The sequence below is a fragment of the Callorhinus ursinus genome, unplaced genomic scaffold, assembly GCF_003265705.2.
Source record: "Callorhinus ursinus isolate GAN/ISIS: 27379988/994484 unplaced genomic scaffold, GSC_fseal_2.0 scaffold3, whole genome shotgun sequence".
In the NCBI taxonomy this organism is placed as follows: Eukaryota; Metazoa; Chordata; class Mammalia; order Carnivora; family Otariidae; genus Callorhinus; species Callorhinus ursinus.
Genome location: NW_027397065.1, coordinates 62207707 through 62230986, shown reverse-complemented (window position 1 = coordinate 62230986; position 23280 = coordinate 62207707). Strand labels below are relative to the sequence as shown.

The 23280-nt window shown below is 38.8% G+C and overlaps 1 protein-coding gene across 3 annotated transcripts in view; it reads right to left on the bottom strand.

The window, feature by feature from the left end:
- The window catches only part of DAB2 (DAB adaptor protein 2), a 49741-nt gene that overhangs the window by 13465 nt on the left and 12996 nt on the right, over nucleotides 1-23280 (bottom strand). For 2 of the 3 annotated variants that reach the window (XM_025867364.2, XM_073890962.1), the window contains exons 2-9: nucleotides 8094-8280; nucleotides 6956-7095; nucleotides 6164-6262; nucleotides 4399-4530; nucleotides 3987-4067; nucleotides 3501-3527; nucleotides 3200-3253; nucleotides 2728-2790 (exon numbers count right to left, since the gene is read on the bottom strand). In XM_025867364.2, the coding sequence (XP_025723149.1) occupies nucleotides 2728-2790; nucleotides 3200-3253; nucleotides 3501-3527; nucleotides 3987-4067; nucleotides 4399-4530; nucleotides 6164-6262; nucleotides 6956-7095; nucleotides 8094-8184 (687 nt within the window). In that variant the 5' untranslated portion in view covers nucleotides 8185-8280. The remainder of the gene's footprint in view (nucleotides 1-2727; nucleotides 2791-3199; nucleotides 3254-3500; nucleotides 3528-3986; nucleotides 4068-4398; nucleotides 4531-6163; nucleotides 6263-6955; nucleotides 7096-8093; nucleotides 8281-23280) is intronic. The other variant, XM_073890963.1, reaches the window with a different exon arrangement.

The window sequence follows — 23280 nt, the reverse complement described above, 5'->3', positions numbered from 1 at the left end:
AACATGAAGGTGAAATGCAGTCCTGGCTGGTAAGGAGCTCCAGGAGGAGGAGGAAGCACGAAGGTGAGCTCTTATATACTGAGTTCCACAGCCTAGCTTTCTCCAGGAAGCTGATCTCTCCCAACCATTTCAGCCTGCTGAATCCCTGAACTTCCCAACTCAAAGCTTTCGGAGGCTTCCTGCTATCCCCTATGTCAAAATAAGCCTCATTAGCCAGCCTTTCAAAATGACCTACAATAGGACCCAGTTTATTTTTAGCCTAACTGCTCTCTACGTTCCTACACACTTCAAATCCCAACACAAGTTCAGATTCTTTACAAAGTCTTTTCCCATGGATCTTTCTACTCTTTCTACTTCACATCACCTGTGCCCATCCATGGCCTCTTATATATGCATGACACTGTGCTTTGGGCCCTGATCCCATCCCTGCACCAGACTTAACCTCCTTCATACCTTATGTTCTTCTCATAATAACTGTGATTTCAAAGGGTCATTTTTAAAGTCTGAGAACATGTCTTTTGGTTTTTTTCTTCCCTTCTTTTTCTTTTGAGTGGCAGTATGGAAGAACTGCCACTCAGTTCTCATGTCTTCAGTATGGAAGAATAATTTCAGTTATTTTCCAATAACAATTATGTTCTAAGGGATGCCACGTAGTTTGTAACATGAGTTTTATCTGAAACGCATAAAACTGTTCTGTATGAATGCTGGGGGAGGGACAGATGGGTCAGGGAACCAGTAATAAAATCCAGGTAATTTAGATTTCTTCTTCTCTTCATCTCTTCCAGAGCAACTGTTCTAAGATTGTGAATATTTTTAAACATTCTGGTTTTATCAAGTAGAAATAAATTTGTTTTGTGACCTATGAATATGGAGTCAATATGCAAGAACACGTGGGCAAAATCCAACCAGCACATAATTAGTGCCATTAGCATTGTCTTACTTATCAGATACCATCTACTTTGATGGTATTTATTACCTTAACTTATTGTTAACTCACTTTTATTTCTATAAACCAAAAATTCTTAGAATGCATTAAGTCTAATATAACTAAGACTCAGGATTACTCATATTGTTTTCATTTCCTCTTTCAGAACTTTCTAGAAGTCTACAGAAGCAGATTAAACCGTCAGTGCTTCCTTGCCTATCCCAGTGGAATTCTATTTCACAGCTTGAGTGCTTTGATCTCTTTTGATATCCATGTTTGAATGTCAGTTACACTCGGAAAGTAGATCATTCAGAAATCAATTCACTTTGGGAAGGGGGTTACTGTGGGGGAGGGGACCAGGTTGTCTAGGAATCAAAAGGACCTCAGGGCTGGAATAGACATTTCAGCTTCATCTAATCTTGTCTCTTAACAAGTATCCTCAGGATGGTAACAAACGTTATGAAGAATAAAAGGTTCCACAGACAAGTGAGTCAGGGCTCACTGCTGAAAAGAACATTAAACAGGCTTCTTCTCTATCGTAGGCTTTTTAGGACCTCTGAAATTCTGTTATGCATCGTGAATCTCATTGGGTCGGGGACAAAGAAGAGATTATGCAGCCCCCGCCCCTTCCCATCTCATGGGCATGGGCATCTTACGTGAAAGTTCGTGGACGGCCATTCTCTGCAATACTCTGGCAGGTGAGACTTGCCTTGTCCTTTATCGGCTGCCGTTTTAAGTCCCATGACCTTCTTGGTCATGTAGACTTGCTTGATAATTCCCTGATATAAGAGACTCCTAGACAGACATTCCCACTTATTATTCTAGACTGATGGCTCTTTTTGTCTGGTTATTGCCTTCTCATCTTTTATGGTCAAGTCCAGAAACTCATTTGCTTTGAGGCATTACATGAACCTCTAAACTAGACAAATACCATGTGATTAACATCAACTAATAGGCTTTGCGATTAGTTTTAATGCTGGTCTCCCTGCTTGAAAGTAAACTCCGTGATGTCACTGACACTGTACCTTTCACTCACTTCTGTGCCCTGTGAATGGCAGGCACTCAAGAAACTGTTTAAAAAATAATAGTTAAAAGAAGTCATTCAAAATTACATGGGTAGTTTAACTTGAGGCCTGTTTTGGAAGGTCTGAGACGTGTGCTTAACCTCTGAATCTGGACCTCTTTCTCGGGTGAATGAGTTTTTTTTTCTGAATCACCATATCCTTACCTATAAAGGAAAATATTGCTCCATTCTCACAGAGTTGTGGATCAATCAGTATTTAGAAAACTTGATATGCTATAGTGTCCTTCAAAGAATGAACAACTTTTTTTAAACAAGGACGGTCCTTGGTTAAACATAACTGAGCATCTTATTTGTTTTAAGTCTTACTTCACACCAAGCTTATGCTATTAAGTCACAATAGAAAAAATAGAAAAATATTGAAGAGGCTAGGGGTTTTACAATTAATTATCTCGCAAATGCTTCCTTCCAGTGGGACTTATGCCAAGGATTATTATTCAGGCCCTTTTCTGATCCTAAGTAATATCAGGAAGGATTGCACTGCCCGTCCTACTGCTCAGATCTAACCACCAAGCAAAATTAATATATCTGAATTGGTGCTGATAGGTTCCCATGGTAAGTTAAGATGCAAATTTATTCTAGTAGCCACTTATACTTTATGTGGAAAAATCTGCAGTTACCTTCCAAGTTTCAATGAGATGCTCAAGATTTCTGGTTAATTGTCAATTTGAGTTATAGATGTCATTTTCATTACATTGCAAATTTAAAAACAGGCACTTACTGTTGGACTATTTAGGTCAGGAGGTGTAGACATGTCCCCAAACAAATCCATCTGGTCAACACCCTTAAAAAAGTATTTGGATTAGATTCAGATGTGTCTACTAAAAAATATGACTTTGTATATTGTTGTAATTTTTTCCTAAACTAAGGTTTAGGAAAATCGTTGTCACAAATTGATTTTCATTTAACTAATACAGATTTACTATTAGGCTATTTAGGCCTGGAAGCATACACATGTCCCCAAACAAATACATCTAGTCCACACTCTTAAAAAAATTTTGTGGATTAGATTCAGATGTGTTTACTAAAAAGATTACTTTCTATCTTGACATAAATGTTATATTAATGTTTAGGGCAATAGTTGTCATAACTGGACTTCCATACAGATTCAATGCAGATTTGGTATTAGCAACATCTATAGGAAGTAAACCCATGTTCAGTTAAATAAGAATCATAAAAAATCACATACATACCAATTTCAGTTTGTTAGCTTGGTCATCAAGGGTCAATAGGGTCTCATTCCCATTCTGAAAAGATGGCAAATATTTAAGGGTTTAGTTGGTGAGTTTTCTTATAGAATGTAATTTCCTAGTGTATTGGCTTGCCAAGCAGTTATGATTTTGGTACTGATAATTCAACTATACATCTTCTATGGCCAGAGGGATCATGAACACATAATCATAAGCTAGGAGGGGAGCATGCCTGGACAGGTAGCAAACAAGGACTTCTACACATCACGTGTGCAATTCATAAGAAGTAAAGGTGCAGTTTTACCTCTACTGCTTTGTTGGCTTCTTCCATCTAAAAAGAAAGACACAAATTCAGTGATCTTAACAACTACAGTTAAAGGGAATTAAATATCTGTATATCTACATATCTCTATATATACCTATGGGTTCATGAGCACAAGGCAAGAGAGAGTCTTGCATATTATTTCTGCCCTACATTCCCCTGCCCTTTTCATATCAATACTAGATTTGAATACAGTTTCTGAACTTAAACTTGCTCATCCTTTGGAACCAATGTGAAGCTTGTGGGGAGAGAAGACAAGAGTCAGGGACTGAAAATCCGATGCATCTAACTGTAACATCCATCCATTGCTCTACTGGGAAGAACAGATGATATATTTCTAAACTTTCTATACTTGAAAGAGCCACAAAGGAGCCAACTCTCCGGACAGGCCATATGTTTACATAATGTTCAAACGTGGTCCTGAATATAGTCTTAAGTTTAATAGAGTCAATATTGGGTAGTACTTGCCTTTTTCTTTTCTTCTTCCTTTTTCTTTACATTATAGATAACTTGAAAGAGGTCTTTAAGATCAATGACTAATGGCTCGGCCTGAAGGAAGAAAAAGCATCTTTATGAGTATTTTAATATTACTATTTTCTTCTTTTTGTCCCCCATCAGTTCTCATTAGCACTGTTTTCCTCCTTTCTCTTAAAGCTCTTTACTATCCTCCCCTGGTTTATGGGGGATCACTGTCCCCCAACCCCAACCACCACCGCCAGATACATAAAGGGCATCAGAGTAAATAAGTATTTAACAAAACAAGAAGGACCAGGATAATTTTCCAAGTCCCTTCAGGATTTGGGGGAATAACTCCCTATTGTTCTTAAAATAACATTGACCTAAGTCCCCCTCCAAGTATACCTCAAGGCTTGAAGCATACCTGTTGCCCTGTTTTTATGGCAAAAAACTGATGCTGGCCTTCTCCTCCACACACATAGCCAAATGCCCGGTTGTCTGTCACATCACGGGCAATGAAAGAAATCTTATTTACTGGATGTTCATGCTCTATTACCTGAAAAAGAAACATAAAAAATGATTTATTGATAAAACCTAGAACCTGTATGGTGGCACAATGAAACATCAGATACCTAGGCATATATGAAAAGGCCAAAACACTTGAAGGAAGAAATTATTGTCTCTGGTTTAGAGCTACATTTATCCTTGCTAGTAAGGGCTCCAAAAGGAACAAAGAGTAGAAAACAGAGTGGGAAAAATAGTTCTTAGAATACTGATACTTGATTGTCTTCATCCCAAAGATGTGACACCACATAGCAAGAAAGGATTGAGGATCAGGAGACCAAGAATTTCTAAAGCTAGGATGGGGTATTTCACTGCTAAACCATCCAAGTGGGTCGACTTTCCCAATTAAAAGTCAAACTCAGGTGAAAAGCATAACTAAGCTAGAACAGTGTTCACAGGGATCCTTTGACAATGGCTCTGAGAGGTCAGAAAACCATCCTAAGAACTATTGGTACAGTTATCCACAGAGCATTCTGGAAGTTACCAAATGCTGGCATCCAGTATTTCCCATGATCACATCACTATTGAGGAGTTACAATGGGGCAGGGGTTTTAGTAGTGCCTTCTTCTCTATTCCCCCGCTCCCCTTTCTCTTGATCCTTTCAAGCACATGACAGGGCTCAACTCTTCAGGAATATTTGTAGGTGGTCATAATGTGTCTTGGTTTTTGTTTTTGTTTCCAAATGCCTAATGCCACTGGAAAGTTTATACTGGGTATCTTTGAAGATTTGGGGTACAAGAGAATGTTTTAAGGAAACTTGCCATCATTCTCTGACAGGCTTGGGAAAATAAGACTTGAGAGATGAGGGAGAATGGAAACAGCAGTGGATGAGGACCAGCAGGGTGAGTGAGCAGGTGTCAGGGTTCCAGGGTTCTCTATGTGACCAGTGGATTTTGCGTAATAGATAATGGCCATCTCTAGGAAAGCATGGATAATAACTGAAGGTCTCCCCAAAGTACCTTGAGACAGCAATGAAAATGAGCTACAAATAACATCTTAAGTAAGTGAATCTTACAATGTTGAGTAGAGAAAATAAAGTTCCAGGAACCTGAAGTATGATCTGATCATCTTTGGATAAGGTTACAAAAAAAATAAACAAAATAGGTAACACTGTACCTATGCAGAATAACAGCAACCCCCCAAAATGAGCAAGGTTATATCTGTAGAGTGAAGAGGAAGGGAAAAGAGAGAAGAAAGAAAAGACAGATGTGTCAAAGGTAATAATATTCTAGCTTCAGGTTAGCCAGTAAGTTTGCATGTAGTTAATATATTCATGAAATCCAGGCATAGATCTATGGCAGCATCAGAAACCAGGGGTTAAGGTTAATCTTGTTCTGCGTACCTGGAGTCCAAAAAAATAGTGAAGTGATATTTATAGCACATCTGTGTTTATAGACTGGAGAGTCACATCCATTACAGAAAATAAATTTCAATAAAGTATCTTCACTCCTCACCTCCTACCCTATCTGTTTTCTGCCTATTACTTCTGGAGAAGTGATATATACTATTTTTTTCCTACAGACTTTTGAAAAGGAAAACAGGGAGCTGAGATTCATGTCAAATTGTTTGTTAGACTCAGGTGGACTCAGGTGGTCAGAAAGGTGTCAGAGAAAGTGAATTCTTACCCCAGTTTTCTCATCAATTATTTTTATCCCAGAAAGGGAAATGTTGACCCAGATCCTTTGTTTGTGTTGTCCCTGAGACCGACCAGCTGCTGCCATTCCCTGATGAGATTGGGAAAACAAGAAAAATCCAGTTAAAACTACCCTATGATGCTTTTGATACTAAAACATTTAAAAGACAGCTTTATTTTCAGCTTGGTTTACCATCTACGACAGGATTAGGCATCTTTCATAGTAGATGGCAGAATGAAATAGAAGACATCGAGCCAGGACATCATGAGTTAGCTATGTGAACTTGGACAAGTCATTCTAATTCTGTTGGCCTCAGAATAGTCATTGGTAGAGACAAGAAGACTGGTTAAGATCTTCAAAGATGTTCCTTCTAGATCTGGTCTTATTTAACAATTTTTATTTATTTAATTAGTTTCACATAGTGACAGTACTAGAGTTTAAAAATTAACAAAATGCCCCAAGGGCTAACACGAAAGAGCTAAAGGTTCCAAAGAGAGACCTGAATTTTACCTGAATACTTCCAGGACCTAAAACTTGATGTGCCCGAAAGAAAAGGCATCTACGGTCCTGCACTACATGATTAAGCCCAGTCTCTAGAACAGCATTCACAATGTGCAAACAAATCAAGATTCCTCAGAAAATGAGGCATCGCTGGATCAATTATGTGATTAGAAAAGTTTTTCTTTCAAATAATTGAGATATAGGTAAACAAAAACTTCTAATATAATTCCCATTGTTGGATATCTGCTTGAGATAGAGACAAAGCATGCTTTCCCTTCTGACCTTTAGTTTCATCATAGAATCTTGGCTCATTTTATCCCCTCTTGCGTCAGGCACATCATCAATGCCAATTAGCTTGGCCTTGTATTTTACACCATCACCTTTGAATCTGGCCAAAAGATACTCATCTGTCTTTTCAGAGCCTGAGGGGAAAAAAAAAGAAAAATAGGATAAAATTTATAAATGTCTTTAAATATCATCCCCAGGTATGACCAAATATGTTCCAGAACCTCCAAATCTGAGTAGTATACATATTGGTTATATTACAATTGCTCAGATATGCAATATTCTATCTTTATTCTTACTTCCTCTGAGTAAAACTGTATTCTGTATGACGGTATATGGTGTTGGGGTGGAGAGAAAATGAACTCTTAAAGGTGCAAAATGGACTGAATTATGGGAAACGTATGGGACTGTGTGAGGTGGGATTTGGGGATATTCTTCACCATAATTAAAAAAAATATTCTTAAGAGAAAATAGGGAGGATAGTGCTTTTTTTAATGAAAGAAAAATAAACTACTACACTCTTTACTAACATTTTGAACTGCCAATAAGGCAGAAGAAAATTATGAATAAATTCCTTTGAAAATCATTAAGATACTTATCTCATCTTTATAATCTCTTTTGCTTTCCTTAAAAAGACTGCAGTCATCTCATTCCATAGCTAAAGCAGAATAGTAAAAGGCAGGCAAGCCACGGCATATTCTCAAACTATGAATGATTAAGGACTCTGGCACTTTCTAGTGGTACTTCAGGTCAAGAGAACAAGGTCTAGTAAAATAAAGATCTCGGTTTTTGAAAAACAGCTACTTCAGTAAAGCAAAGTGGTAAACAGGTTACTGAAAGATAATCATCTAATAATTGAGAGTGGTGTTTATCAACTAAACAAGCTATCGTGAACGCTTCCCAGCGGCGGGATCCAGCTGGTGCAATCACAGGATTCAGAGACAATGTGTCTTATGAGTGGAGCAAGCTAATCTCTACCCAAGTCCAACTTCCCTGTTGAGGAGAACTTTGAGAGTCAGCTGAGGCTGAGGTGGCGCAAGGCCCAGCTCTTACTTCGTTCACCTCAAACCTCGCATTTCTTCAGAGGTAAGCAACACTCGTTCCCCTCAATGGCCTCCAGAGGATTTCTCCATACCTTTCTTTTTTTCCTTCTTTGATGGTGCTTTCGGTGCAGCCTGTGGGTCAGGCTGCCCGTTAGTTGTGCTTGTCTCTACTTCGTTAGACATGACAAGAAGGCAGACAGCGAACTCCAGCACCAGCAGACACGGAGTGACACCAGGCGATCCCCGAGGTCTCAAATGAACATAACCTACGACAGACACCTGTGGGCAGAGTTTAGAGGCATCACGAGATCGTAACACAGCAGACCCAGAAGGTATGCTACTAGGCTTGCGACTCGTGATTTGCAGACTCATTTTGTTCTTTCTCCCCTATTGGACTGAACTCTGAAGAGGAGCGGGTAGGACTGTTTCCTTTGTAGTTTCCAAAGAAAGAGGGTGTTTACGAGGTTTTTCTTTAAGAATTGATATCTGGTAACATTTAATGATTACCTACCTAAGTAGTTTGTATTGGAATTGTGGCATAAAAATCTAGTCTTAAAGGTAGGGATCAAAACATGTCACAGGAACACAAATAAGATTTCCTAGCAAAATACAAATACATTGGATGCTGAGTCTGAGATGATCGTGATTGGCATCTGAAATTGGACATTAAAAATTCTGCTTCGAAAACTCATTTAATTGTAAAGGCAGTGTCAAGAACAGAGTTAAAAATTTTATCTTATTCCCATTGACAAATATATATTTTTTACATGTTGTGATTCTGCATATGATTTCCAGGGCTATGTAAGCCCTATAAAGGACAACCATTTTTGACATTAACATTTATAGGTATCAGGGGAAGAATGAGTTTATGGGATGTCTGTTGTGCAATTCACTGAGTGGAAATACTTTTAGGCTATTATTGAGCATTATTCTCCTCAAGGCAGTGGTGGCATGTGTTCTCATAAGACTCCCTTATGTATCATGGCAGGTAAAAGGGAAAAACTTAGAGTCATTGTAAGCACACAGAAGTGAACTAACGTTTCAAAAATGTTCTTTCACCTCCCAGGAGTCAAAGTTTCTACACAGCTTCTGAGAGAGCGTTAACTATCTACATGGACTGAAGACCAGAGGGAAGCAGCCATTCATAGTTTTATAAACCTGTTAAGACCACCCATGGACTGCCATACTCCTTCCACCCCCAAAAAACTCTCTTAATTCTCTTTTTAAAGCACCCATTTATTTGAACTTTTTATTTTTTTAAGATTTTATTTATTTATTTGAGAGAGAGAGAGAGAGAGAGCGCAAGTGTGGGGGGGGTGGCAGAGGGAGAGGGACAAGCAGACTCCCCGCTGAACAGGGAGGCTGACGTGGGGCTCAATCCTAGGACCCTGAGATCATGACCTGAGCCGAAGGCAGACGCTTAACCGACTGAGCCACCCAGGCCCCCTGTTTTTTAAATTTTTAAATTTTTAAATTCAAGAATCAAGTCCACCACATGGAAATGTATGTTATTATCTAGATATGTAAAGTGTAAAAAGTAAGTCTTAACATTTTTTGCTTCTGTCAGCTTACATTGCACTTTCCTGGCTTCGTAAATGTCAACATGCTTTCCTCAAGTTGCATACTTCATATCTCCCCCCGTGAGTCTTTAAATGGTCTTTATAGTCTTAATAGTCTTGAAAAACATATATATACAGAAATCTATGTATGATTAATATTATCTGAATTATTTAATTTGGAGAGTTAGTAGTTAATTGTGCTCAAAGACACCTGACTGGTAGACAGCCAGGGAGACAGTCTCTTTATAGGTGAAAGTCTTACACAGCAGAGGACTCAAAGCCCTATTTACTCAAGATTTAGTTGGGGGCCAGGTACTAGTAGCCTTTTATGTGTATTAACTACAAAACATTCAGAGTAACCCCATGAGTATTATGATATAGTATTATTTCAGTTTTTCAGAGGGCAAGCCAAGGCACAGGGGTTTTAAATTATACAGCTGCTAAGTGGTAAAACCTGGCCTAACCCAGGCTGCCTGGCCCCAAGCCAGAGTCTCTCACAGGTTACACTGATGGATCTCCTCTGAGAAACCTCATACTAGCTACAGAGATGCTCTATTACACACATATAGTCGCCCTTAAAAAGATATGTCCAACATTCTAAACCTTGAACCTTTGAATGTGGCCTTATTTGGGAAAAAGGTTTTTGTAATTGTCATTAAGGATCTTGAGTTGGGATCATCCTGGATTTGGGAGGGTCCCAAATCCTATAAGAGATGTCCTTATAAAAGAAAGGCAAAGGGAGATTTGAGACAAAGAGCCACACAAAGGAGAAGGTAATGTGAATACACAAGTGAAAACTGGATTGACATACCTACAAACAAGGAATGCCAAGGATTGCAAATGTCCACCAGAAGCTGGGAGAGAAGCACAGAACAGGTTCTCCTTCAGAGCCTTCAGAAGGAACAAACCCTATTGGTGTCTTGATTTTGGGCTTCTGACCTCAAGACTGAGAAAGAATAGGTTTCTGGGTTTGAAGTCTACTAGTCTTGTTGGTCATTTGTTATGGCCACCCTAGGACACTAATACAACGCCTCTGTTTTGTATGCCTCGATTGATTTCAGTGGTTCCCAAGAATTGTTTCCTGTTGACATGATAAATCTCGTAGTCATAGCCACACTTCCAATTTCAGTAAGCTAATAATTATTTTCTTAATTTCAGAGAATTTATTCCAATTTTAGAGGATATTTGCCCATGTTAACAACATCGGGAGGTGAGACTAAGGTCTGACCTAAGGAGATACAAGGACATGCATCCTCCTGCATCCTCACCTTCTCCCCACTGGGCCCTCTCCTCTATGAGTTGCTCAGATCTCATCTCAGAAATAAGGAAAACACTTCCCTATAACCCTCTAATCATCATCTCATGATCATTTCATGATTAAACACTTAAACTGGATAGTCTCCTACCCTCTCCTTTTTCAGATTCCCTTCCTCTCAAAGGACTTGTTCATCTCAACACTACTCTCAGAAACTCAACTACAACTGCTGATGGGTGTCCTGACCAAATCCAATTACTTGACTTGTCAGCCTTTTGTGGGTATTTGGCTGCATGCATCAGACACCTATCCCCTTTTGTGAGCCTTTTCCCTCCCTACCTTTTGCTCCCATAACAAACTCGATGCTCCCGTCCATGACTTGTGTTTTCTGTACTGGAATGATCTGGATTCTTTTTTTTTTTTTTTTTTTAATGATGAAGTTCTTCTAAATTTTAGAATAACATTGAAGCTTTCCTGCTTGGTCTTAGGGTGGTTTCCCTTGTATTAGGACAAAGATTTAGATGTTTTTTGTTTTGTTTGTGAGATTCTTAAATATTCTGCCCCTTCTTATCTTCAGTCTCCTTTCCATTCACTTTTGTATAGCAACCTCAAGTTTTTCATTTCTTTCAGAGCATTATTTGTTCTTTGATTCTTTACCTTTTCAAATTTGCCGTTGGAATTGTTTTAAAGGTATTTGGTATCCTTTAATTATATCCTTCCACTGTTTAGGAATGAGCAGTTGTAAGGGGCAAGGAAGAAAAAAAATAATAGAGAGAAAATGTTTCTTTAGCATAAATTCCCTGAAGAAAATGCACATCTGTATCAAGTTGCAACAACCAAAGGTAGGTCTGCACTGCAGGCCATGCCATTTAAAACGTATCCTTGTTCTCCGAAATGATCAGAGAATAGACTCTGCTCAAAAGCCCCAAGACTCAGAGATAAACTCCTTTATAAAGAAATGTTAAAGAGGTTTTCTGAAAGATTTTAGTAAAAGCATTCTTCTAGTATCCCATATACCGGACTGATAAACATTTACCTTTCTCCCAAGGTTAAAAGAGCAAATCTTCCCCATCACAGACTTTCCAAATGTCCAAGCTACCATCTGACATACAGTAGATGGAGGAAGTCTTGCTGCTAGACTCAGGTCCCTCTGTAGAGAATAATCAGCTTAAACATGTAAAAACTTAAATGTATAATTCTTCTAACAGTGTCACAGAATTATCCATTGTTCTCATAAAACCTTCAGCAGGTTTTATAATAAATTGTTTTTGGAAAGGGTTTGGGTCTGGAAAAAGAATCTGGGGGCCAAAAGTTGCCCTATTATTTTCTTTGATTACTTTCCCAAATTAGGGGTATTGTTTAAAAAAAATTATCTAGATTGCATTAATCTCTGTGTTCTGTTTTAAAGCTCTAGTAAGGTAAAAGGTGTTCGTAAGGAGGGAGAAGCGGATGTAGGACATCCAGAAAGCCTACAGCCTCCTTACTCCTTGGGTTTAGTCACATTAACTCTCCTGACCAAAAAAACCACAAAATTAATCAGGAAACACACGAAAGGGGTGTTTTCATAAAGCAGGGATTACAAATTAAAGCTCAAAAACATATTCAAAGGGTCACATAAACAGCTCCCCATCTAAACCTAGCTGGTTCTTCTTCCTAGTGGTGGGCTCTTTCGTGCATCAGAAACTCAAGGAGTGGAATAAGAAGGCACAGCTGGAAAGAGAGGAAGCTCTGAAGCTATTGTAGATTCTTGACTCTTTCTTAAGGCCTAATATAGAACAACAAGCTGGGAAAGAAACTTTGCTAAGTCAAGAAAATTAGCTCCCCTTTGAGCACAGATACATAACTTGGATTCTGGACTTAACACAAACCTCCCTGAAAGAATGTGGGAACTTCCCCTTCCCATGGCACAAGAATCAGATGACTAGAAGAGATTTTGGAGTTTGCAACGTCTTTTTTTCAGTTTCTGAGAAGGTTCTGAGAAATGTATACCAGAAGACTGCTTGAGTCATCTTATGACAAGTATATCCCTTGCACAAGAAAAAAAAAAATCTGCTAGTTTGTTTAGCCCTTAAAGTGGATCATGCAAGACATCTAGTATTTAGAACCTGGAATATACCAAGTATAGGGATTAATTTGTATAGGGAGAAGTTTGGCTGGCACCTCCTTATTCTTGCTGGCACCCTTTCCTTCAGTAGGATTGTGTGGGTATCAGCAATGCTAGTATTTAATGATTCCAGGGTTCTCAACAATATCCTGACACAAGTGCCCCCCCCAGGCAATCTTCCTACCCTTATTATACACAGCAGAGAGAAATTTGCTTGCTCAGTCTCAAAATGCTGGTAAAAGGAATAACTTAAGGACTTACTTAATGGTAGCCCCATTCCACAAATGGTAGAGAATCTGTTTTTAATGCTAAGGAGGAGGGGACAAACACTTTACCTACCAAGCCCTTGAAACACTTATCCTGACAGCTCTGTGAAATAAAATGGGTCTATTTTATGAGTAAGTTAAGGGACTCAGTAAGAAAAAAGCAAATCAATCATTAATAAGTCCCTAGGCTCAAAATTAAACATGATCTGTGTTCCCTTGTCTCCTATAGAAGCTGGTGGCTCTTATCTTTTGAAAAAAATCACACTGATTCTAACCTGTGTTTTCTGAGTTGCTTTTAAAGTCCTCATCCCACTGACTTAAACATACCAGTTAACTTTTCAGAAAGTCACATAAAATGGACACAGGAAAGAGAGATAAGAGTCAAGAACAAAGCAACATAAACATCTTGGCTGGAGTGTCCAGTACTTTGTACTTGTCAGAAAATATATTCCCTTGTCCTTTGGAACTTTATGCCTGTCTCAGTTGAGGTACTGCATTAGGACACGTGAAATATTAACCTCTAAGGCAGATGTCAGAGTCCAAGAGGGCAGCAAGCTGCCTTCACCACTATTTCCCAAGTAACCTTTTGAGAATAAGGGATGTTGCCAGAAATGATACAGCGAAATTAAACTGTTTCTGATACTTGGTGTAAAGCTTTTCTCCTTTAAACTGCTTGGAATCTTATGCTTTTAGGTAAGGCTTATTCTATCCAGCAAAGGCCCAGTGCAACAGACAGGAAGATTTTTGCAGCCTGTTTAATTGGGGAAATGAGACCATGTTAATACACCCTGAAAAGGAGTCCTTAGGAGATTTTCTTGTAAGTGTCAGCACTTTCAAGAAAAGGTGGGGGCCTCAGGAACAAAACACACCCGAGTCAAGGAGATCTACACAAGTTATGCATTGACAGAGAGCATTTTTCATTGCTTTGAACCCTTGGAAAGCATGCCCTAGGACCTAGAGGACTGAACCGAGAAGCTTTTCCCTGTCTTTGGAACCAAGTCAGACCAAGAGTGCCCCAAACAGTTAATTTTAGGTATATGTAGGACAGCAGAACTGCTAAGGGTTGAGGCTTGTGTGTGTGTGTGGGGGGGGGTCTTACACACTTTTGCCATTTTCTGGCTCTGCACCTCAAGGCAACTTATCTAAGAGTCCCGTATGTAAAATGGGAATACAGTCTGCAGAGTTGTTACCAGAAGCCTCACAGCCTACTGTATAGAAAGGGCTCAAGGAAAGGTAGCTGTGATGAAATCAAAGCCGTATCTCACACGCTGTGTCCTGTATAGTCTTAGGTTGCATCCAACATTGTTTTTCCACAGCAACTGTTTAAACAATTTCAGAACAACGAGGACCAACAAGTAAACAGCTAGCAGGGGCACACAGAGAAGGATGTAGTGCTTTAACCAATAAGGCCCAGGTGAAAAAGTGAGAGTGTTTGCCAGTGGTAGAGCCCCTCCTGTTCAACTCTGGCTTCTGAATCTACTCCGAGCCACCCAGAGACTCTGAGTCAAATCCAAGCCTACATCCTTACCATTGGCAGTTTAGAGGGTCTACCTCACATCACCTGGGGAATTTTTTACTGGAGAGCTCCTAAGAAGATGTCCATGCTACACCCAGATCGATTAGATCCAAATCTCTGGAGCAAGAGACACAGACACCAATATATCTTAAAGATTCCCAGGTAATTCTAATGTGCCAACAAGTCTGAGTTCCAACCATCTACTTCCATGGCCCTTTGGCCCCTTAAAGAAATACCAAGTGGTTAGACTTTAAGCTGGAAGAAACCTAGGGAATCATCAGTCACGCCCTTTCATTACTAAAGATTAGGGAAGTGAGGGCAAGAAAGAATGTAGAACTTGTCTATCATTAAACGGCTGGTTGGGATGGAGCTGGTGTCAAGAGAAATCTAGATCCTAACAGGAGGCTCTACTGTCCCCCTCCTTGAGATTCTATGTGTCACTTTTTATTTTATTTTATTTTTTTTTTAAAGATTTTATTTTATTTTATTTTATTTTATTTTATTTTATTTTATTTAAGATTTTATTTATTTATTTGAGAGAGAGAATGAGATAGAGCATGAGAGGAGGGAGGGTCAGAGGGAGAAGCAGACTCACTGCTGAGCAGGGAGCCCGATGCGGGGCTCGATCCCGGGACTCCAGGATCATGAACTGAGCCGAAGGCAGTCGCTTAACCAACTGAGCCACCCAGGCGCCCTATGTGTCACTTTTTAAAAACCATTTTTTAAGAAGACTGTGCTAAACCCGTTACGTACAGACTGAACCAAGAATACGTTCCATTTAGTAGACAGAGCAAGCACAGAACAGGAAGATAGCCTAGCAGAACTTCATTTCATAGATATTTTCTGAACCAAAACTGAAAAAGGACTTTATGTGATCTAATCATACATTGTCACTGGATTCTTTTTTACCTAGGAAGCTGGAGTCCTTTTTGGTCAAACTGGCTTATTAATGTTGATTTGGCTGCTTGGAAGAAAGTATTTGGCTAGGCTTGAGCTGCAGCTCACAGATCAAAGAATTCAAATTCATTTTAGTACATTCTCTACTGTTCAGTGTGTGGCCTTTTCTTTCTTTCTTTCTTTCTTTCTTTCTTTCTTTCTTTCTTTCTTTCTTTCTTTCTTTCTTTCTCTCTCTCTCTCTCTCTCTCTCTCTCTTTCTTTCTTTCTTTCTTTTTAAGCATGACAGGAAGTTTGACTTCTTGGGTTGGCAACTTTCAGTATTTTTGACTCGTTATGCCCTCTCTTAATTTTTATACCCACCACACCCATTTTTTAACTTTAACTTACTTAAAGTAAGTTTTTATTAGGAATATCTCCTACTGGAACCTAAAAAATAGACATCATAATAAATAGCGTTTAGGAGAGCTTAAGCTTTAAAAGAGAGCTTAATGCTATCCAGATGAGGGTCCATTCTCTAGACTGGGCAATGCAAGCTGTTCACTAGGAATGTCTGAAATTGTTCACAAGTTGAACTGAAGTATTAAGTTTATGCTCAATTTTACAATCATATTACTCAGTTGTTTCAGTACAATGACTATTGGTTAGAGTACTTAACTCTTTAGAGTCAGAAAAAGAAGAAAGTGTAAATTCACAATCAAAGTATGCTCTTGCCTCTTGGGAAAGCTGGGTACAAGTTAATATGCTGGCATGAACAAAGACATGCTTAGAGCACTGAGTCTAGACCCTTCTTTACACTTCTTCAGACTCTAAAAGAGACTAAAGTGTTGGAATATTCCTGTGGTCTTTTGACCATGTGGAATTCTTGTGCACATGGACAAATGAAGCTTGGAGTTGGGTTAATTGACATTAGAGGGTATGCCTGTCTCAACTGCAACATCCCAGTCAATCCTTCCACCCCAGTTCTTGAGCATCACCCCCTCTAGCTCAGACCAAGCACAGAAGAAAAACTGGAATCTGACTTTATCCTTTAACTCGCTTCTACAAAGGGAAGGAAGTGACATTGAAAGTTCGGAGGTTTGAAAATCATGTTTCTGTCATTGTTTTACATTGCTGGCATTGGATCATTTGGGTTATACTCTACTATGGTGCCCTTGACCCCAGTAACCATCTGGACATGGCTCAACCAACTATGTCACGTGTGCTCTGTATATCTCAAGTGAGCTGGGCAGGGCAATGGAGCAGACACAACTTGACATGGAAAAGAGAATGGGAGATTTCTGGTCTAGTGTACAGTGTGCTTCAGCCTACATTTATCAGAGCGCTGCCTTTGGGGGTTCCTGGGCCCTGGTTCCCCTAACAATGTTTCCTTTTCTGTTCCTGTCTCATTTGTACTTATACCTCAGGAGCCATGTGGGGGAGAGAGATTGGCAATGTAATGATTGCATCCTTGAGTCAAGTTTATAATATTAAGTACCAACTTGAACCACCTTATTAGCTGTTGCTTTCTCTATTAGAGAGCTATCAAGTCACCTATGGAAGAAGCCATGAGTGATTCCCATTAATTCCAAGGAAAATCCATTTGGAATTCATTGTTCTGGGAGAGAGAATAATATGGCTTTTTGTGGGGGCCATACACCTTGGGCTTTAGGCTCAAAGGTAGCTGGCAATATGGTGGGTAAATCTGTATAGCAAGCCAAGACATTTTTGGGGAATGGCCCATGGACCAAAGTGGTCAACATGGGGCAGATGTGTGTGTTTGGGGGGTAGGGATGAAGGGAAAACTCTTTATGGCTGAGGAATGCGTATTCAGTGAGCAGTCTACACTAAAGACCTGGGCTGAAATGTCAGGGTTCCCACCTAACCCAGCCAAGAAGATACTTCCACACTTTGGGCAGCGTCACTGGTACAGTGGTGAGTGGGTGGTACGTGTGAGCAGGCTGAAGGAGCTGTGTGACGAGAGGGCCTGTGGAGATGTGACAGAATTCTGCTGAGCACTCCTCCCCTCGGGCTGAGACACTACTGCAGGGCCTGTGATGGCAGCGCCTGCTTCCGTCACCAAAGGTCTGCTTCAGTGGAGAAAACACGGCATGTTTTGGTGGTGGCACAGTAGCCTGCCCCAAAGTGCTGTCATAAGGCTGGGGACACCACGCTGAAGTGACAGTGACAGAAAGGGGCCCTTGTGGAGTTTGCTATTTCGAGCTATGAAGTGACAGTAACCAGAAAGTATGCTGAAAAAACATGTGGAAGGAATAAGATTTTTAAAAGCTGAAGTGTTGATAGATAATTGGAATGGGCAAATGGAATAAATCAGCTTTAAAATTTGAATTTAGAAGAACTCTGTTGTGTACTATTAAATGGGAAAGTAGGATACTATATTTCAGTCTGCTTTCCTCTCATCCTAAAGCCAAGGGAAGAGGGTATTCTAAAGAATGAACAACTTACATGAACAATTTTAGGGTTTTAAATGTAAAAAAAATACCATTGCTAACATGGAAGCCTCTAGAAATTTTCTATTTCAGGGCCTTTGGGGCAGTGATTTGGGGAAAAGCATTATGGAACTGGTACAAAAACACAGTAAACATATGATTTTTACTTTGAATTTGGCATTTAAATGTATAACAGGTATTATGCTTGACCCTTGCAGGAAAAAAGTAGTCCAAAAGCTAATGAACCTGGGTGAGGGAAAAGGACTGTCATTGTACCATTTGATTCCTAGGCCAATACACTGACACTATTCATATCTTTTTCAACAGTCTTCCCTCACATATACGTATACTTACCCAAACTGACGAGCAAGTATTTCATTTTTTTCATGTCTAGTCTTCCTGAGTTAGGTTAGCTACTGAAATGAAAGCCAGTTTTAAAATAAACCATAGAAATGAATCTTAGTTTGTGTCCTAGAACACACATCAAGTTGTGCTTTCTTGTTCCCATATGAAATAATCCTGAATTAAGTCAAAATGGGTGTACAGCATATCTAGCACGTGGACATCAGGATACAATAGTTTTTTTTTTTATTTGAGCCCTTCACCTATGATACTTACACATATAAATCCTAATTGTTAAACACAGTCCACTTTCTACTCTAATACCGTTACAGCAGTCATCTTGAAAGTCTATGTGGACGTTAGAAGAGCTAAAGAAAGCATGTTATTTAGAACCATCTGCATTTTAAACATAAGTAAGAATGAAGAGCCATGGACTCTAGTAGAATTATTTTATGATCTACTACAGCAGAGCACTTTAAAAGCAAGCAGGTAATCTTAAACTTTTCCTCTTCCAAGGCAAGAAACATTGCCTGATATTTGGTTTCTTCTTTAATAGCCTGGCTGAATTATATTAAATCCCAATGTGGTTTTCCTTTTCAGGCAGAGGCCCACATTTATATAATCTGCAAAGCCAGTGCTTGAGTGTTTCTGTACCTTTCCACAACTCATGTTTCAGAGACAAGCTGTGTTTTGAAGAGCTTAAAGGAATGAGAATCCAGCTGCCTTGTACCATCAGCACAGAAGAGTCAAACTGTGGTGTGTGTCGTAATTGTATATGGACAGGCGGGACTTCTTTTTCTCTCTGTGTCTGTACATAGACCAAAACTATGAAAAAAAGTTCATATAGCTATGTAGACACAACACAAGATCAGTTTAAGTTATCTTACCCTAATATGTCATCTCTGGGTTCTAGGTGGCCTTCCCGGTAGAATATGTCCTTTGTTTTAGTGTCCAACACCCCCTTAGAGTTGGCATTAACCTTCCACGAGAAACTTGCCATTGGCTCACATTTCCACGCCTGATAGGATCTTTTCTAGTTGGGCCCGATATCCACCTCCAACAGGGCATTTGCGCTTCATCTCTAAGAATGATGGTGGCCTTGCTAACCTCCATGGTTAAGAATATATATGTTTTTAAAACTACTTTTTGTTATCTGTGTGCTTGATATATCAATTATCACTTTATGGGTGGTTCTTCATAACTTAGCTGATTTCCCTTAGAAAAGACTTGGTTGCTTTTAAATAAGATGAAGACAAAAAGAGTCATTTACAAAATAAAAAGAGACTTTCTATTTATTTGTCAAATTTCAGGTCTGCATAGAACCAGCAACCTGATAACCAGCCCTGTCCCCTCTGGATACCAGGGCTCTCCCACACTGAAGTTTACAAAGTTCCAGAATGCTATCTAAAAGGCCAGGGAACTCTTCTGGGAGAAATAAGAATACGGGCTCATTTGCTTATTTCTTGGTTGCTGACCAAATCAGATAGGTTAACAGATAAGAAATCCCTAGGTAATTTCAGTTTCTGGTAGACAAGGAGAAAGGTGAATCTGCCAACTTGTTTTCTCGCTTCCTGAGGTGATATACTAAAACTACTCAAGTGTGGAAAATTTAGGTGGCAGGATCCAAAAAAGGTCCTGAAATAGCTAGACTACCTGCTTGGAAACTGTCTATATCTACAAATACTCCAAGAAGCCGCTACAGAGTAAGCACAAGATGGCAAAAATGCACAAGTACTGTTGAGCTAAAGTTCACACTCTGTCATTATTCTTTCATCTTTTCGGAAATGGTAATGGACCAAGTAAGTAGTGAGAATAAATAAGTGCATTTTAAGGTAGCACATTAACCCATGCCAAAGGAGGCAGATTTGGGATTTTAGTCGCTGCACAGTTGAAGCAACTACATCAAACAATAAATGATTCCACTGTATTGAAATATCTGCATAAGGTCCTTGCGCAGCACAGATAGATGAGCGTAGGAAGTTCAATTGCAATTAGAAAGCCTACCGCTTAATGTCAGACTTCTGCTTATAAAGTCTAAGCATGTGAGACAGGTTTTGTTTCATGAACTCTCTCTCTATAAATCCAAGTAAATGTAACCAAAATTATGCCTGTTAGAATCATGTAAGTCATCACCTCCCTTCCACAAACACAGCTAGATATCTACCTTAGGAATCATGAAGCACCATCAGCAAGTTTGGAAAAGTAATTCAAGCCTTGTATCTACTAGAGCCTTCGGGGGGAAAAAGCCACCCCTGTGTGGTCCCAAACATTAAACAATGTTCCCAATCCAAGAAACTTTCAGACAGTCAATTTCCATATCACCTTTGGCAAGTCATTGAAGTGACTTCTACCAATAAGCTTAAAATGGATGGTGGTGTTTCAGAGAATTAAGTGTACTTACAAAATGAAGATACAACTTACTCATCTTCTTCCTTAGTTATAGTAATCAAAGAACACAAGGAAAAGACCTCGAATATCACCTTAATCTGTATAGATTTAAAAAAAAAGTTTATTCTAGGAATTAAAAAGTGACTTTGAAATTTTCTAGTTTACATATTCTACTGGGTTGTTTTCTTACATCATCTTTTCTGACATTTAAAACATTACAGGGCTGGGGGAAGGGACAAAAAAATCAAGTTGTTTTGATTTGCTGCATAAAAACAGGATAGCTAAGAAAATTATCCTGGTTATGTCATTAGACAACATTTCCAAAGGCTTGAGTCTTGAATATTTAATTTACTTTTTTTTTTTTCTTTTTAAGATAAGCTCCTGAGGTGGCATTAACCTCTGACTTCGAGGAGCCTTAGAAAAGTGCTATTTTTTTCCCCAAACACAGTATGATTTTGTTCGTTTGTTTTACTTTTGATCTAGTTATTATTTGATCTAGTTACTATTCTAGATACTATTGATCTAGTTATTGATCTAGTTATTGTATTGAAATACAAGATTAAAGAAGTAATTAGTGTCTTAACTTTATATTTATGTGAAGTAATAGTCAATGTAATATGCTGTTTCTTATAAACCTATACTGCTAGCCTGATAAACAACTCAGTTTGGATATTTTAAAAGGCAATAAATAAATTAACTAAACAAGTCATCAATTCATATAATGCCAAAGGAATTGCTACTTCCCCAAAGGGGCTTAACTTATTTGAGATGATAAATTTATATACTAGGACAATCTAGTTTTTCTGGTTTTCTAGACTATAAAGGCTCATTTATTGGATCTATCTCTGTGTCTTTTAAAATGTGTTATTCAAAATCATTTCCAGCTGCAGATAGCTTCCGTGTGAATCTAATGCTGGTTAACCCTCTACTCCTGCTATGTTAAATGAATATGATTTAAGTTCAGAGCGAGATTACTACTATCTAATAGTTATGCTAAAAACTTTTGAAGTATATTCTGTTTTTAATTTATCAGAGCTTTGACTAGACATTGTGTCAAGTATTTTTCCTTTGCATTAAGTTATTACTCATATACCTGCCTAGCACTCAGAGACCCAAGGATCCTTTAAACCTTTTTTTTTTAAAGCAAGAGGTTGGTAAAAACAAAACAAAACAAAACAAAACACACACAAAAATCTGATTTACCACAGGAGACTTTCCCAGAATAAGCAGGTGGAATGAGAGTTCTTCCTTCTCCCGGGCCTCTTAAATGCACACCATCATACTGGGCATTTTTTAAGATGATAAAACATGGGGGTGCTACTTGGGTCTACAGTTCTAGCATAAGATGAACTAGTAGCAATGATTGCTTATCACACGCCACTTTGCTGGGCTTTCACCGAGACCTCCCAGTCCATTATGAGATATTCCTATTTTTACTGAACTACAAAAAGGCTTCTGGTTAGCCTACACAGGAATGTCAACATCAATGACTCACTGTAAAGGAAGTTTCCCTGGTTCATAAGATATGTAATATTTAAGCAACATGTTTCATTAACTTTTAGAGCAATCTTGTCTAGTCTCTGAAGTAGTAATGACCTGTTGCAAAATTCTGTGCCTGCTAAGTAATTGACACTTAAATACTACGGCAACCGTGGGATGGATATAAGTGATTAGACTGGTGCTCCATGTGTAGCCTCTCTTTATTATCCCTATTATAGTCATTAAATAAATGTAACTCAAGCCGGTCTTAGAAGCTTTGGACAGATTCATGGTGGCATCTGCTATTTTCTGGTCTTAGAATAGTAGGCATTTTTAGCATCAGAGAATGTAATTAGATCATTCATTTCCTCAGCTGAACTCTATAGCCCTGTGCAAAGACAAGTCTTCTTTGAAAGCCACTATTAAGTTCCTAATCCAATCTTTATTAAAAAGACTCAATATTGTAGACAAGGAGGTTAAAACAAATCCTCAAAAAACTAATGATCAAGCCCTTCTATACCCCACAGATGCCTTCTAGTGCAGAAAAGTCTGAAATTAGGAATGTTTATAGTTGTAACATTTTTGTTTTGTTTTTTTTTTTTAAACTAGGATGCACTCGTTAACGAACTATAGAAGCATGTAGATAATGAATTCCACCAAAGAAAATAGTGAGAGAAACACTAAGGGACTAAATTTTCTTAGTCCCACTAACATAAGCAAAGTTCTACTTTTAGGGCTATCAGAAGTGGATGTGATTAATATTTCTGAGGATCAATCTCCCCAGTGTTGAGGTTCCCTTCCCTAAGTTCCATTCTACATTTGCACCTTCATCTAAGAAAGTCCCTTTTTTAAAAGGGTAAAAACAAATGCCTTTCCTTTTGACTGTGAAAAGCCTGTCATCTCACACTGTGCCTAGCCAGAGTGATTACACAAAGGGGAAGTCATTGGCTACCCTAGATTTTGCCCTGAAATCATGCTATTAGAAGATTAAGAAGGCTTTTGAATACTGATAGCATTTTTGAAAATTTCTTCTCCTTCTCCTTCTTA